The sequence below is a fragment of the Bactrocera neohumeralis genome, chromosome 2 (genome assembly GCF_024586455.1).
Source record: "Bactrocera neohumeralis isolate Rockhampton chromosome 2, APGP_CSIRO_Bneo_wtdbg2-racon-allhic-juicebox.fasta_v2, whole genome shotgun sequence".
Lineage (NCBI taxonomy): Eukaryota > Metazoa > Arthropoda > Insecta > Diptera > Tephritidae > Bactrocera > Bactrocera neohumeralis.
Genome location: NC_065919.1, coordinates 72,518,384 through 72,535,961, shown reverse-complemented (window position 1 = coordinate 72,535,961; position 17,578 = coordinate 72,518,384). Strand labels below are relative to the sequence as shown.

General features: G+C 39.2%; 1 protein-coding gene across 1 annotated transcript in view; it reads left to right on the top strand.

Annotated features, from left to right (window-relative positions):
- Window positions 1-17,578, top strand: part of LOC126765542 (dynein axonemal heavy chain 10) — a 107,905-nt gene that overhangs the window by 54,545 nt on the left and 35,782 nt on the right. The window contains exons 31-39 of the mRNA XM_050483158.1: window positions 540-683; window positions 3,473-3,613; window positions 3,678-3,917; window positions 4,983-5,291; window positions 5,657-5,749; window positions 6,241-6,401; window positions 8,917-9,244; window positions 14,985-15,173; window positions 17,200-17,305. Of these exons, the coding sequence (XP_050339115.1) occupies window positions 540-683; window positions 3,473-3,613; window positions 3,678-3,917; window positions 4,983-5,291; window positions 5,657-5,749; window positions 6,241-6,401; window positions 8,917-9,244; window positions 14,985-15,173; window positions 17,200-17,305 (1,711 nt within the window). The remainder of the gene's footprint in view (window positions 1-539; window positions 684-3,472; window positions 3,614-3,677; window positions 3,918-4,982; window positions 5,292-5,656; window positions 5,750-6,240; window positions 6,402-8,916; window positions 9,245-14,984; window positions 15,174-17,199; window positions 17,306-17,578) is intronic.

Genomic DNA, 17,578 nt, shown 5'->3' with positions numbered 1-17,578 from the left:
CGACGCTTTGCAACACACAGCTACGGTGGCCACATAATCAGCCAAGTGGAAATCACACTTGCAAGTCGCGCTAATAAATCCTGAGGCAACACAGCTGCCACTCTGACAGCGCGAAACAATAGACCAACGCGCCACGTCGAGCTCTTCAGGTTCTATAGAGAGAGGTTAGAGAGTAAGTGAAAACAAAAATGTCACCTATGATTGCAATGTCAATCACAGCAGGCGCTAGGTGCTGCAAACTAACATGGCTAGTAGATAAAGAGGTGTGAGAGGTCACATGCTTTCAACACCGCGCACGCCTAATTTCCGCTTCCACGAGGTCGCTGGTTTTCAATCGCGCCACTATCGATGCTGTAATACCCATGTGCTACATGCAACATCGACACAAGCGGTTACATGGCATGTGGCAAGTGGCAAGTTGCAAGTGGCAAATGACAAACTAATACAATCAGCCTAATGCATGCATCCGCTGTGTCGAGCCCGCTGCAACATATTTCCATCTAACTGTGTGTGTGTTATCCACTTCCTTTAATCGACAGGAACGCCGTTATGTCTGCTTTGATGGTGACGTCGACGCGCTGTGGATCGAGAACATGAACTCCGTTATGGATGATAATAAGCTGTTGACATTAGCGAATGGCGAACGCATCAGATTGGAAAGCTACTGCGCGCTGCTGTTCGAGGTAAGTACCACATACACACATACATATAAATATATATTCTCTGAAGGCCGCACCCCATGGCTGTGTACGAAGGGCGTTTGTGGCATTCAATGACAAGAAGCAGCAGGTGAACTAACTATGTACTTAGCGCGCTGGCAGTTTTCAGATTGTCAGTGCAACATGCCACACCAGCCGATCGCCTGCAGTAATACATACAAACATACTTAGGAAAAATATGCAAAAGCCTTTTTTTGCCTCAATGATAAATGGCGTTGTAATGAGACGGCGTTAGTCACTCAATGCATACATATGCGCTTGGGCACAGTTTAGCTCAGATAAAGTTTTCTATATTCCCAAAAAAAGCATAGGAAGATACAATCGTTAAAAGTATTGTAGGGTCACTGAAAATACGCAGGAGGACCATTTTGAGGATCTTAATCTGAGAAAACTGAAGTAACCTACTACCTGTAATTACAAGGAGCGTTCCGAGGTAAACAGCGCCTCCTGGTGGCGCCATCTAGTATATGTCTACTGGTGCGTTAGAATCTGCTATCTTTATCGATTGTCCAGTGAGAATTTCATGATATTTCATGGATTGGAAGTGAAGTTATTGCGTTTTAAGTGTCAGTATGTTTATGTTATCGGTGCGAAAATGAGCTTCGAACAAAGAGCCAACATTAAATTTTGTTTTAAAATTGGTAAAACTTTTTACCGAAACATTTTAATTGATGAAACAAGTTTATGGCGATGATTGCCTATCCCGTAGCAGAGTGCACGAGCGGTTTCAACGTTTTCGAAGTAGTCGTGAGGACATAAATGACGATCAACATGTGGGCCAATCAAAATCCGTAATCACCGGAAATTCCATCGAAACTGTGCGTGAATTCATCAAAAATCAACCTAAATCATCATTGAAATTCATGAAAATGGAATTAAACATCTCCAAAACATCAATTTATCGCATTTTGACCGAACATTTGGGCTTACGAAAGGTGTGGGCACGGTTTGTTCCGCACAAATTGACTGGCATCCAAAAATTGCGCAGAATCCAACATTCGAAGGACGATTATTTGACCAAAATTCACATTTTAACAATTAACCGCTCCCCGTATTCCTCTGATATGGCACCGTGCGACTTCTTCCTTTTCGGAAAAATGCATTTGCCCATGAAAGAAAAGGCTTATGCAGACGTAGAGGCCATTCAAAAGGCTTGCACCGGAATACTGGCGACCATATCGGCCAACGAGCTAAAATACTCATTCGACTTGATTTTGGACCGTGCAAAAACCTGTATTGAAGCCGAAGGAGACTATTTTGAATAAAGTAAATTGATTTGGCCTAAAAAACCATTTTTTCCGTTTTTTTTTAAGTCCTGTTTACTTTGGAACGCATCTTGTAATTTGAAAGATCGAGCAGCTACAGAATGAAATTTTAGTGCATCATATTTCCTCTTCGCCGATCTTCTTGACATGAGATGCTCACTGCTTTCGTTATTAAAACCTCATAAATCTTTATAAACAGCTCATATAGTGATTTTATATACGAATCCAAATCTTCTATTGTTTTCAATACTGGCACTGGTTTAAAGATAGACGAATTTTACTGCCATTTCGAAGTTATGATTCTTACAATAATCAGAGGGGATACACTCAAAATATCGAAATTCAAAATGCCGACACATCAAAAAACCGACAAAATTTAAATATGCGGCCAAATCAAAATACCGACAAATTAAAACACCGACAAATAAAAACACCGACAAATCAAAACACCGACAAACCAAAATGCCGACATGTGAAAAATGTTTTATCTTGTCCGCACTTATTTCTATCGAAGCACAGAAAGAAATTCTGCCGACTAAGGGTTATGATCCTGAGCGTGTTCGTGGCCGGAGGCCGAAGGCCGCAGGACCTCGAACGAACAACGCCACCTTTGGGATACACTCAAAATATCGAAATTCAAAATGCCGACACATCAAAAACCGACAAAATTTAAATATGCGGCCAAATCAAAATACCGACAAATTAAAACACCGACAAATAAAAACACCGACAAATCAAAACACCGACAAACCAAAATGCCGACATGTGAAAAATGTTTTATCTTGTCCGCTCTTATTTCTATCGAAGCACAGAAAGAGAATTCTGCCGACTAAGGGTTATGATCCTGAGCGTGTTCGTGGCCGGAGGCCGAAGGCCGCAGGGCCTCGAACGAACAACGCCATCTTTTCTTAATTCGTCGGTATTGTGATTTGTCGGTGTTTTGATTTGTCGGTATTTTGATTTGCCGGTATTTTGATTTGTCGGTGTTTTGATTTGTCGGTATTTTGAGTGTCGGGATTCTAAATTTCGAGATTTTGATTGTCGGCATTACGTTATACACCCTAATCAGAGATCTAAGGGGAGTTCTCTAACTATATATGTAATAGTACTATCATCGTTTTGTTCTCGTTCAACACTGTACCCATATGTTTTTCTCCTTGGTTCAGCTTTAAGCATTCTTAGTTGTTCTAGCAGATAAAATCAAAGTCATCAGCATTTACAGATAGTAAAAACCTCCTTAAAAAATATTGTGAAACGGTTCGAGCTGACAATTTTCCTACAATTAAAATAATATTGTATTTGATATCCAACAGTTAGGAGATATACTTACAATTTGCACTGTATAAACATCCCTCTATATATCACACTAATTTTTCTCTTTGACGACATGCCGAAAATAACCTGTTACTTTTAGCTGAGTAATACTGTAGTATCATTTATATGTATGCATGTCTGTTCACACTATTTCAACATTTGCATCTTTAATAGGTTGGCAACTTATGGTATGCCTCACCTGCCACTGTTTCGCGCGCCGGCATGGTCTATGTGGATCCGAAAAATTTGCGTTACGCTCCATATTGGCAACGCTGGATACTGACACGCCCCGAGGGCGAACACGCCATATTAAATGTAATTTCACTGGATCTTATTGCACCTTTTACTAAATTATTACAAGTTTGCTAATATTTTGAAGGATTTCTACGAGAAAATAGTCGTGCAAGCGATCGCTTTCATCTTGGAGGGTGTGGATGGCACCTCACAGGGCAATCCGTTGAAAATGGTTATTCCGCAAACAGAATTGAATATGGTTATGCAATTATGTCATATGTACGATGCTTTGCTGCCTGTGTACACCAATGTGGATGATATAGCCATGGAAGCGCCAGAGGCTATTATTTACGATCAGGACTCAATTGAGTGCGGATTTTTGCAGGTGAGTACATATGTATATACATATGTGTTATTTGTAAGGAAGTTCATTGCTTTAATACTTCGAAAAATATATAAGTGAAGATAATCGATGTAAAAATCTCAAAGTTTGCGGTCTCTGTGAGCTAAATCACGAGCTCATTATTGGAGTATTTAATTTCAGGAGATGATTGGGTTTATTCGTCGAAGATAAAATACTAAAAAATAGTAAGACTTTGCTCAAATTCGGACGTTTGAGTTTGCTGAATTGCCAGAAGTCACACGGGGCTCAGTCAGACTTGGTTGAACATTTGACGAAAAACTTACTAAGAATCAATGCATAATGCGACGGTGAATATTCCAAGAGTTGTTGGCCCATAATTCCGGGACCTCGATAATCGAAGAAAACTGTCAACAAAACCTTGATTTTTGACCTGCTTTGACGTGGTTTTTCGGCTTCGGTTCACCTTTGCCACAATATTCGACCGACTGATCATCTATTTCCAAGATCCAAGACTTATCTCGAGTAATATTACGTTTCACGACATTTTGTTAGACAGAAAGCATTGTTTACAGACGTTAACGCGACGCCGTTTTTCGAAAAATTTGAGCGATTTTGGAACCAATCTTACCTAAATGAAATTCCAATGATGTCAGTGACTGTTAATCATCGATTCCTAAGCACAAATTCCCCTATTTTGGTCTATTATTTGTTGATGTTAATGGACATGGTTCATTGTCAACGAGGTCTCAACCCTCTTTGAATAATTTGTACCAATCAAAAATACTTACTCGCGACAAACAATTATTACCGACGCCTTTTCCAACACTCTGAAAGTTTCGGCACCAGAAATTTGATTCCGCACACAAAATTTAATGGAGCTCTTTTGTTGAATAATTTGAATTAAAAAGTCTTACTATTGTCTGTCCATAGTAGGTATGTATACTAGAGTTGGTCAATAAAAAAGAAAAGTTTTTCGCTTGGTACCCTGAAAAATAGGTTTTTACCACCATAACCATAACCTCTTAAAAAGTTTATAATCTTCAAAATATCAATGAGTGATTAATTGATTACTTATGTCTATTGCAGTGTGTCTATAATTCACTCGGAGCCACACTAATCGAAAGGGATAAGCCGATTTTCGACGAATTTTTGAAACGTATTGCTGGCTTCCCTGCCGTAACAGACTCGCCAGAGAAACCAGCTACGGGTGGCCAATTGCCGAATAGTAAACCGACGCTCTACGAGTACTTCTATAGCCGTGAGAAGGGCTGCTGGATTGCTTGGGAATGGATAGTACCGCAGTATGTACATGATCCGGAAATGAAGTTCAGTGAGATTCTGGTGCCGACTGTGGACAGCACGCGTACCAACAAAACGCTGGCCTTGATGAGTGAGGTAGGTGCTAGTGAGATGTTTGGAAATTGTTCACCCGCTTTGAGAAATATTGTTTCTTGTAATAAAAAGTATTATTTGATGTAGATTTGGTGTAGATATGATATTTATAGCAACACAGGGTTGCATTTTTAATCGTTTTTTGTAATTTCAAAAGTTAATATGAAAGTTTTGTATCCTTTTTATTTTTACAAAATGTTGGAAATAAAAGTTACACGCCACAATCGGCGAGTAGAAATGTCAAACAGGACCAACAGCCTTAGATATTCTGCAGAAAAACTTTATTAATATTTACCTTTTTGTTGCATGTGCGCCGATTATTGCTGATGCCTCTCTGCTGGACAATGATGCCACCGACCAATGTTTAGATCAAGCGCCCGGTGCTGCTCGTTGGCGAAGCGGGCACATCAAAGACAGCCATGATTTCACAGTATTTACGTAATCTAAATCCGGATTCGAATGTGAGTGATGAACCACTTCGGCACATATAGGCACACACAAATGCAGCTCTGTACAAATATACACGCTCGCACACACACATCATGTTGCATGCAATTGTGGAGGCAGAAATCCATTGCAACCGTTTTGTTTGCTCTGTGCACTTTATTAAATACGTTGGCTGCCACTGCCACTATCCATATTGCCACATACTCATATTGCATGTTGAATACTGGTATTGGCAACAAATTTGCAAACCCGATGCTGGTACGATGAGTTGATGCCGCCTAACGTTAGTATACTAGTTGGTGGCCGTATGTTCCGATTTGGTTTTTTGTTTTATTGTTGTTATCGTTGTAATGGCTGTTATTTGGTATTTGCGCTGTGACTCTTTATGCTTGTTTATGTGCTCACTACACACACACACATACTTGCACACACCTACATATGCACATATGTATTCATGCAACCGAATAGGCAACGGCTTCCGTTGATGTTTTTTGGCTTTTTCCAGATCATATTGAATATTAATTTTTCATCGAGAACTTCATCGATGGATGTGCAGCGCACGCTCGAGGCAGCTGTGGAAAAACGCACAAAGGACACATTTGGTCCACCAATAGGCAAGAAGATTGCATGCTTTGTAGATGACATGAATATGCCACAAGTTGATGAGTAAGTCTAAACGAAATTCTCATTTTAACCAACACAGATATACTGCCACAATGTACCCCAACGAAGCACACCCAACACACCTATGCACCTACCACCACTAACAACAAGTACAAAGTATCCCACGCTATTGGATTCCCATTTGGTTTCGATGACGTTGCATTTTTAGGCAACGGCCGTAAGCTAACACACATTTTGTGTGGCGCACACCACTACATACTTACGTATATGAGGACCGTGTAACTGTCTACATGTTTGTATATATTAATACACCCGGCGGTTGCTGTGGCATGTCTGTGGTATTTATTATTAAAAAGGCCTATTACATGCACGCAAACTTGTTGTTGCTGTTGTTGTATACTAAAAATTTCAATAACATTTGTTGCAAGTATGTATGTATGTAGCTTTTTGAGTAGTAATCAGCAGCAATAGAAGTTCGAGCTTAATGTACGTGTGGTGTGGAGCTTGACTGCGGAAAATGGGCAGTGAAATTTAATTAAGCATAAAAATTTGCTGAGCAAGTGGCATTTTTGGGGAGAGATTTTTTCCGAAATGTGGCTAGATATAGCAGTTTTATGATCACTTATATTCTCTCAGCTGTGACGACTTATTTTGTGGACAGCATATTGAAAAATAATATACGGAAACTGCCATGATTTGATAAAATTCAGGGAGAGTGGCAGTATCTCAATTAAAGTCCTGCAGAAATTATGGAATAATTGAAAAAGTTTGATGGCGATTTAGAAGAGCAAAGCACAACAGTCAAACATCATGCCCAACTGTATAATTAATATTCAGACATTTTGAAGGTAGTGATTTACAGATATTTGCCGATATGAAAAACAATAAAAAGAAAGGCACTAATTTCAGCTGCAAGGAAGCCATATTACCCTTTACAGATGTATTTCTTATAGAATAAAATGATAAAAAGGACCTTCATCTTCACTTTGATCAGTTGGTTTTATTGGCAGCTATATGCTATGGATGCATGTATACGACTGATCTAATGACTACTTATGTATATATGGACCAATTGTCTGGTGGTCAGCATTGAATAGAGAATATAATATTCGAAAACTAAATATGATGTAGAGGGCAGCCTGTCCAAAACTGTATTATTAAGTTATGTCCGACTCATGCGCTTAATATGCTCTTGCATCAAGTGTACTAGAGGTTTTCATGCGAAGAGTAGCTACGTTTTTAGCTAAAAGAATCAAGGAGACATGAAATCGGAACTTAAAGAGTAATGGCCACTAGAACCAGGAACCAGAGCGAAATAAAACTAAATCGAGTCTAGACTATACTCTCACAGGTTGGATTTCAATAGTGATATAACAATTTCCTCTAGAAAGGAATGGAGAAAAGGTTTTATAGTGGGAGTGGAGTGGATAACAACACTAGTTCAATCCAAAATGGACTACGCAGTTGAAACGAGGGTGAACTCCGAGAATCTTGATATCTCTCTCTCCTTCCATCTACCAAACACAGATAGCATCTTCCAAGTAAAAGTATTAGACATGAAGAAGGTGAGTGAAGGTCTACAGAATAAGTTCAGGAGGATACAGATAGCTAGGCGGCTTGGTAGCCTTGCCGTCGCCAAAAATAAACTTCAGCAGGGTCAACAAATATAGGAAGTTTTTAACCTCATTCCCTGGTCATCTCCACATGCCCATTATTTGGGTTCCGGATCAGATGAACGTTTTCGTAAACGAAAAAACAGAGCAGTTGGTCAAGTTAGGAGTCTCTCTAAACGAGTCTGTGACGGAGGCTACACCATTCCCGCTGGAAACGATCAACAGGCAGCTAAATACACAATTTGTACAAATAGCTCAGAACAGATGAAAATCTACAACCAAACGCAAGATAGCGAAACAGATATGGCCAAAATATGACAAGGCAAGAACTAGGGACTTACTAAATTAGGTACCGATAATTAAATATGGACTTACAACTACCATAACGGGACAAGTGTTAAAAACTCGAAGGGAGTAAAAAAAGGAGTAAAGAAACGGTTCTATGTGTGCCCAGCTTTATCGTAACCCCAATGCAGAACTCTTCAAATCCGTCAGCTACCGAACCTCGAATGCCTATCTACAAAAAGCAGAACGGCGATAAGTAGTAGGCTACACTTTTACGTACCTATGTATATATACTATATGCTATAATCTTCCAACATTCGCTATGCTCGAAGATTGTAGCTTTGGCTTAGGCAATAGTCTCTGCGAAATTAAGTGAAGCCGTATTATGAAATAACATCATTTTCATGATACTATACACTATAGTAGTCCCATAGCGGTGGTTCTGAGAAAAGTTGCCTGAAATCGAAGTTAATCTGAAAAATTACTTCTAATCTGGTTAGCTTTTCTAGCCAACATGCTTAGGGGTTTTATCAAATAAATTTATAGCTAAGGCATTCTGCAATATTTTCTTACAGATATTATAAATTTGTTTATTTTCAAACAACACAGCCTTCTGACTATTACTCTAAACTTTAATATTCCATCAACTTCCCTTACAGATATGGCACACAACAGCCGATCGCTTTGCTTAAGTTACTCTTCGAGCGCGGTGGCATGTACGATCGTGGCAAGGATTTAAACTGGAAGAAGTTCAAAGATCTGACATTTTATGCCGCCATGGGTTGCGCCGGCGGTGGACGCAACGAAGTCGATCCACGTTTCATATCCATGTTTGCCGTCTTCAATATAGTCTTTCCCAACGATGAATCGTTGCAGCAGATCTACGTCTCGATATTCAAGGGACATTTGCAGCACAGCAGCGCCTTTAAAGAGGAACTCATACAGATGGCAGATTACGTGGTCTCGATGACGCTGCGTCTTTTTAAGGTTAGTGCATCAGTCACATACATAAATGTATATTAATATATATATTTCAAGTTAATTTTAAATGCGCCTTATCGTGTTTGCAAATCTCGTTGGATTGCAAATTGCTTTAAACCAAAGTACATATTTGTTTTATCAACCCTGCATCCTGCGCCAGCAAAAATTGTGCAGATTTTTCCAATTGTTGATGTTTTCCTTGTTGTTATTGTTATTCAATATTTTTGTATTTCTCTCGGATTTTGCATTGTTGGAGTGTAAACTGCCACATTACATGCAGGAATTTATTATAATCGATTTACATATGCAAATAACGGACAATTTTTCATAAGCGCCAATCGCCGTCAACGCAGCTCAACTCCTTGTTCCCTTACCTCTCAATACAGACACTACTATGTATGTGTTGTTGTACACAATTCGAAGGCTTATGGTGGAAATATCATTTCTCGCACTTCGCCTGCTACCAAATGGTTTATGCACAATGGAAATTATTCAATAAATGCCGAAGGATGATGTGTACGTACCGAAGACTACACGCTTGACAAAGGGTTCATATTAGGGAGATGCGTAAATCAAGTACATCGAAAGTTTTTGAAGTTCCTCTGCCGTAATCGATAATACCATGGGTGAGGATGTCAAATTTGGATTCTTGCGCCTTTCCGAAAAGATCCAGATACGTCACTGTAAGGTTATCGGGAAATTTCTTTGACTTCTTGTAAGAATTTTTGTCGCTGTTGGCGCCTTTACATGTGAATTTAGCTACATTTAGCTTGGGAACCATACAACCTCATCACATCCCATTGGGACCAACTTTATTTTGACATGTTCCATGAGGGTGGGAACGAAGTAATGTTTGACATTCAGAAATCCATAGTAAAAATTTTCTTCCTTCATTTATGAACCACCCTCTAAGTACATGCAAAGTGAGCGTATGAGCAAGAGCAAGAATGGAATGCTGCTGTTTACGCACACATTTGCCTGATTTGGTATATGGCAGTGTTTGTGTACGACTCCTTAGGTGTGCTGGACGCTGAGTGCCGATTTGCCTTTTATATACTTCCAATAAATGTGCGGTCCAGCGCTGCTTGTCCTTGCTCGAGTGCAGGCGATAAGGTTGGCAAGACGGCGTAAGCTTTGTTGGCGTGTGTAGCGATTGCCACTTGTAACGGCAATCTTTGAATGTCGATCTGTCGTTTGTGCCAATCAATACATATCGTACAAACAAACACAATTGCGTGCCTTACATTCGCAACGCAGGACTTGTTTGTTTATGTTGATGGGAATGCCGGGAACGCTTGCAATTTATGTGGGCGTGTGGATGAGTAAAGCATTAGGTTTACATTGCGATCCCGCCAATACCAAACTGAAGGCGCTCTAAGGGTTAACAAGGAGGTATCTACTTTCCACATCAGTTTTCATATATTCCATAAGCCATATCGTGCTACATTTCCTCAAAATATTACGGGGACTTATTCCAGATCTTTATTTATCAGCTATTCGTCTTTTGCTTCGCTTTTATGGCTTATTCTAGCTTGTGTAGGATAGATAGACGAGGATTGCACCACGACCTGGTCTATTATGACCTCTCCTAAATCACAAAGACTCACCTAGTCCTAGCCTATTTATAAATTCCAATATACTGCTAGGTGCTAGTGAGGCGATGTGATCCCCATTTGGAAACATAGATCCCAGGGCCTTTATCATGCGTGTGCAGACTGCTATAAAGTGATTGGCTGATGTTCTGGCACCTAACTTGTGAACTATCCGTCTCTATTACTATCGGTTTGTATGGTAGCTACGTACATATGTATATCCTATAGTGGTCCGACCCGAAAAATATGTGCGGAGTATTTGGCGATTCCTCGCATAATAATCTATACCGAATTTCTTGAAGATATCTTGTCATATAAAAAAAATATCCATTCAAGTACTTGTTTTTGGGCGGCCGCTGTTAGGTCTATGCTACTGTGTTCCGATAACCTTTTCGACAAAGGAGTAATGACTTTGGGCGAAAAGAAGTCGTGTGCAAACTTTCAGATTCATATCTCAAAATCTTGAAGACTAGTTCGCGTATCTCAAGCTAGAAAAACGTACTAGGCTAAAGAATATTATGCTACAAATTGTAATTTTCTTGAATTTTCTTAAAATTTTAGACAAACCGAACAATATTTGAAGTCCACAATCACTTTATCTGTTTAGCTATATATTCTGGTTATATCTATCTGAAAACCCTTTTTCTCACATTTCGAAGGAATTTACCTCCATTTCAATTACAATTTGAAAACGTTTTTTTTAACTTTAGACCGCTCATGTGTCTTGAAGCAGACAATAATTGAATGTTTGTTTAAGATTTATATTTGCTTTCTATTCCTAACATTTCCTAGTAATGCCATATCGCTACCAGCGACAACGTACTATTTCTCCAGGCAGAACACCGCAGTCTCTTTTTTCAAACGGCCACACTCGTTTTCCTTTTTTCTCTGCTTTTGCTTCATCGATGGCTAACTGTGTATGAAGTTGTAAACGAGAGGAGCACTGCTTTCATTCGCGAAATTTATAGACGAGTGACTTACCGCCGCTTACACCTCCTCCCTTCTGCAGACGGCAGTGAAAAGAAAGGCACTAGTAATAGCACTTACCTACTTTAGTAGCGCTAGATAGGAGAGTGTGAGAGCGCCGTTTCGAATAGAGCGCACATTGGAATTGCATTAGTTTATGGTAGTTCTAACAATTGTTGACATTAAAATATTATCGCATTTCATTGCGTTGCAAATGTATAAAAATACGTTTGTCCTACCGCGACATTGGGGACACGATTACTTCGGTGTCTGCCTGCCATGACGCAGCTGGGATTTGCTGACTTTTAGTTCATGAAAGGCTGGAAGCAGTCTCTTCGTTGGCGAGTGAACGCGATGGCACCGAGGGCAAGCCTGCTCGTGCATAGCGGGTAATTTAAGAATAAAATAATTGCTTTGTAATCGGATTAACCTAAGTTTTGATTTCTTCAATTATATAGCAAATGTATAAACTAACCAAAACTTATTAAGCATAGGAGTTATGAGTTCCCACTTTTGAAGACATAGTTTCTTCTGAACAAAATGTCCCACAAACTCAGCCGTTACTTCCCTCCTAAAGTTTGACATTTTGTACATTGTACATACTCAGAACGTTTTGACAAACAAACGTTATTTGTGTTAATTACAGTAACTTTAAATATTCATATTGGCCAAAAAATTGACGTTGATTAACCCAGCAAGAATCCATCGATAAACTAAATTAAATTATTTGGGATGAAACTCTCTCAAGGACCAATGTCCATCGATAGTATGGTGAAGTCAATCGAGGTCGGACATTACTCCAAGACGAATTTAATGAAGATTGTCGAAAATCAGTTCTTGGAAACTACAGTACACTGAACTGTTCAGAAATATGAACCGAATTTCATCGTGGATTTTTATAGGTTAATGTGACAAAATTGTATCGTCAATTTACTCTATTTTGGACACAAAGCTAAGTTTCTACATAACTATCTGAAGGTGTTTTCAATCCTCGTTCACCCAAAAATTCACAATTTCACATTCATTGAAATATCATCTTCTCAGATGAGTCCTATTTCTGGCTTAATTGCTTCTTCAACAAACAGAATTGTTACTATTAGATGAGTTAGTAGTTCAGGAAACGAATTGCATACCTCAAATTTTTAATTTTTGTCCGGGTTGTGGTCTAAGAGCATCAAAAGGCCTCACTTCTTTGGAAATGAGACACGAAATTCTTCTTAATACCGAGCGTTATAACACTATGTTGGTCGTCTTTTTTTCCACAGAATTTGTTGAAATCAATACGGACGTTGTTCCAAGACTTTGTCCTCTATATACTTTTTTCCTGGTATCTTATATCAAAGGTTCGTCAATCAACCAGCAACAAACATTTGCTCGAAGATAATATATAACGTTTTGTTCAAATCATAAACGCAGCGTGGGGCACCGAAATTCGGCGAAAAGGGGTGGAGATAGGCAACGGTTCCACAGCAAACATTTGGCCAACGTTTTGTTCAAATCATAAATGGCATAAAATTATCCACCGTTCGCAGCAACGACGAACGGCTTGGCGTATTTTACGTCGAGATCTTAAGTTGAAAGCGAACAAAACATCGTTTCGCTCTACGGACCCTTGAAAAGTTCTAAGAAGATCCTACTTTTTCGAGACAAACTTTGTTCAGAGAAGAGATCTATTTCTGGATCAATGGATATGTAAACACGCCCAATTGCCGCATTTGGGACGAAGAGCAACCTCAAAAGATTTAAGAGCTGTCATTTCATTCAGAAAAAACAACGGTTTGGTCGGTGGAATAAAGAGGTCTATATTTCTCAAAAAATAAGGTCAGTGACAACGTAACCGTCAATGGCCACCATTATCACGCCATGATAATCGATGATTTGAGACCTAAAATTGAAGCCCGTGATCTCGGCGACATTTGGTTTCAACAAGACTACGCCACTTCCTACACATCACATCTATCAATTGATTTATTAACAGAGAACTTGGTGAGCAGATAATTTCACGTTTTGGGTCGGTCGATTGGCCAACAAGATCGTGTGATATCACGTCCATAGACTTTTTCCTGTGGGGATAAGCAAAGCCTAAGGTCTATGCGGACAATCTCGCATCGATACAGGCCTTGGAGCAAAACATCACACGTGTCATTCGCCAGTTACTAATCGAAATGCTCGAACGAGTCATCGAAAATTGGACTCAATGGATGGACTATCTGAGAAGTAGCCGCGGCCAACATTTGGGAGAGATAATTTCCAAAAAAAAAATGTCTAAGAATATTCTTCCGAATGGTAATAAACATTCCCTAATAAAATTGAAGTTCTGTGTTCTGTTTTTTCTTTAAAAAGTAGTAGTAGTAGTAGGGAACCTTGAAATGGATCACCTTTATACGAGTATACATATACATATGTATATAAAGAGGCAGTCTTGGTGGCGGCGCACAACCATCATCGCAAGCCTTCAGTCGTTTGCATTTGCAAAAAGCCTAGTGAAATGAATTATTTGAATTACAAGAACGTTACTCATAGAATTTCGCACTTAACATCTCACTGCCACTCCATTCACCTTGTCCACGCTCAGCGGCAGTACTCAAGATGCGCCAGCAGTAGTGTGTAGATAGCAATGATGATAGCATTAAGTGCAGCATAAATGAGCGCCTGAATTCTGAGTGCACACTGACTTACTTATATACATATATTCTCACCACAACTCAATTTCCCTAACATATTTCGAATGGAGACGGCTCTACATGGCTCGAGTTCCATACAGCTTGTCGGTTGCAAGTTACTCCGTCCAATGTCTGCCTGTGGTGCCAAGGCGTGCTGCGAACGCACACTCCTCAATGCATATTGGAAACGGCGATAATTTTGATTTGTATGCCATTTAACGTGCGAAGACAAATTTAATTTACCGCAAACGTAAATGCGAGGCAACGAAGCGTTGAATGGCCCTGCCGCTGCTATTTGGCACTAAATAAATCTATTCAATTTTTTTACTCAGCTGTATTTTATTAGAAGTACCGGGTTTTGCATAACTTTTATGCTTGCAATTTTTGCGGGAAAAATTTATAGAACCTCACATACATACATATATACTGACATACATATTTGCATACCCTTTCCCATTTCTGTAGTTAGAAATACATATATGTTTGCAAATAACAGTAATTGAAAATCTGCATTTTTATTTACAGATTGTCGTTGTTGAGCTGCCACCAACACCATCAAAATTTCATTATATCTTTAACTTGAAGGATTTGTCGCGCATCTTCGCCGGAATGCTATTGATCCATTCGAATTACTTTACCAACCTACGTGACTTGATACGCGTTTGGCGTAATGAATTTACGCGAATTATTTGCGATCGATTAATTTCGGAAAATGTTAGTACTACTTTGAAGTTCTGTTATACAACAAACATACGCATAAACCAATACATATACGAGTATATACCCGAGTACACGCATAGAAACTAGGGTACACCGTTCACGGTAAACACTCAATTATAAAGTGCTGCAAGTGACGGAATATACAGTGCGTGTTAAAATATTCGACCAAAATGATGTTTAGGAAATTCTAAATTTTCTAAATTCTCAAAACTTGATTATTTTTAATTGTCAGACCTTAATCATAAAATCATTTTTAGAGGCTTTTTCGAAAGAACTCATACCAAGAAAGAGGTTAAATTGTGGTCCCAAGTGATAATCATTTAGGTCCTCTACAGAAGCTCTGTGGACTTGATATTTATATTTATTCCACAATAACTCAACAATATTTTTTTTTAGCTGGAACATAGCGAGTCGTGGTAGATTTCAGATTCAGTTCCGATTTTATTTTGCAAAGTTTCTGAAAGTGAAGTCTAATGCCCTTTGAAGCCCCGTTATGTCCTCTATAATAATATTTGGTTCCATCTTACCCAGCAAACCTCCGCTATCAAACCTACTACAAAGCACTCCTGTGGTATTAACGGTGCTGCTTTATTTCCAAGAGATTTAGGGCTGCATTCCTTGCTGCCACAGAGAGTCACCTAGCCATCTTGCCCGCCTTTTATTCCTATATAAATGAGTACCGAGAGGATGTTTACCAAATTTTCCACTGAAAACTTATTGTCTCATAACACTTCGTGTTAACGCAGCGGATAGCAGTATCCTAAAGCTATATAATACCCTGGCAGGTCTTTCAATTACGATTTCAGCATGTTAGGCAACCATATTATTTATCTATCTCCGTATTGATAATATTCCAGCGTCTCATCAACATCCTCGTATGTTCCGCATTCCGTTAAGTCCACTTCTCTGAGGGTGGTTTCATAACGGTATGTGCCCCGTGATTTCCTCTACATTACTTAGTTCCCTTTTGCCTGGAATTAGAAGCTTTTTGATCTCTCCACCATCAACAGTACCCATTGACAACCCTTCAGCTGGTTGGTTGGAAACTTAGAGAAATTGTTTTCTTAGCTGTTCTTGGGCTGACTAATTTGTCTGTCTTCTCGTTTCCTTCTATTCCTATATGACTGATGATATTAAGTAAAATTTATTTTTTTAAGTTAAATACATAGGTTTTTAAGTGTTAGCAGCCACCTAAAACTCATTACCCAATGTTCGACTAATTTAAGAATAAAAGCCAACTAAATTCACCTAAAACATAAATTAAAATTCTCGTCCACATACTTTTACCACGACGTGTTGTTCTAGAACCAAGCACAAGCGAACAACAAACCTTACCGTTATTGTGCACATTGAAGACATTATTGAAGCTTCGCCAGCTTATGTTTGATTGATGTGTCGTTGCTGCTAAATTGACTGCAATTTAAAAATTCGAATTCGATTTGAATACGAACGCTTAAACAAATAAAGACACTAATAAAAGCACACAAGGCGACGGAGCACGCACTTAACACCGCGCTCACACACCTGGCACTGCTGCCACGCCCATCACTGTCGCGCTTATCTAAAATCAAAACCTATAAATATACTTATTTCAATATGTAAGTACAAATTACAAATAGACACGAGCCGGGAGGAAAGTAAATACTCGCAAAGCCAACCGCTGTCTCGTGATTTTCTCCCAAGAGAGAGTTAGGGCGATGAGCGAATTTCACTGGAACGACAGCACAGATTGATTGGCATCAGTTGTCTTTGTTCGTCAGAACTCAACGTGCAGTGGTTGCGGCGTGCAGAGAGTGCCGGCGTTATCAAATAAAACCATTTAACGTTAAGTGTCGAAAAGCGACGTGTACCGTTAGACAACGTACGAGGCAACGCACCTACGCAATCAATTACTAGCTAACACACTTACACATTGTGAATGGAAAATTCGCACACAATTTCTGTTCATGTAAACACCATTCGGCACTTTTTCATCGCCAGCAGCCACACTAATACCAACAACATTTACCGTTACTTGTAGGATGTCATCTTAATGAAAAAACACATTGAACGCGAGGTTGAGGAAACATTCCCACCGGGATTCGAAGAAGAGCACGGATTCATAGACCCAGAGGCGTTGGCTCAAGGTAAGTGTTGACTTGAGAACACAATGCAGAAATGTCTCTTGAGACTATTTCAAGTTAAAGTTGATTTTGTTTTGATTCTTAACTCACACTAAATCTTTTTATTGGTGCACGGAGCTAGACTATACCCAATAATAGTATATCTATATTTAGGTACTCTTTTCTCTGGAAGTTCACTCCGAAAATGTTTTCAAATAGGCAGCTAATACAATTAAAGAATCGAATTCAACATTAAGTAAGCTAAGCTTCGTAAGCATTTTTGGATTAGCCCATACT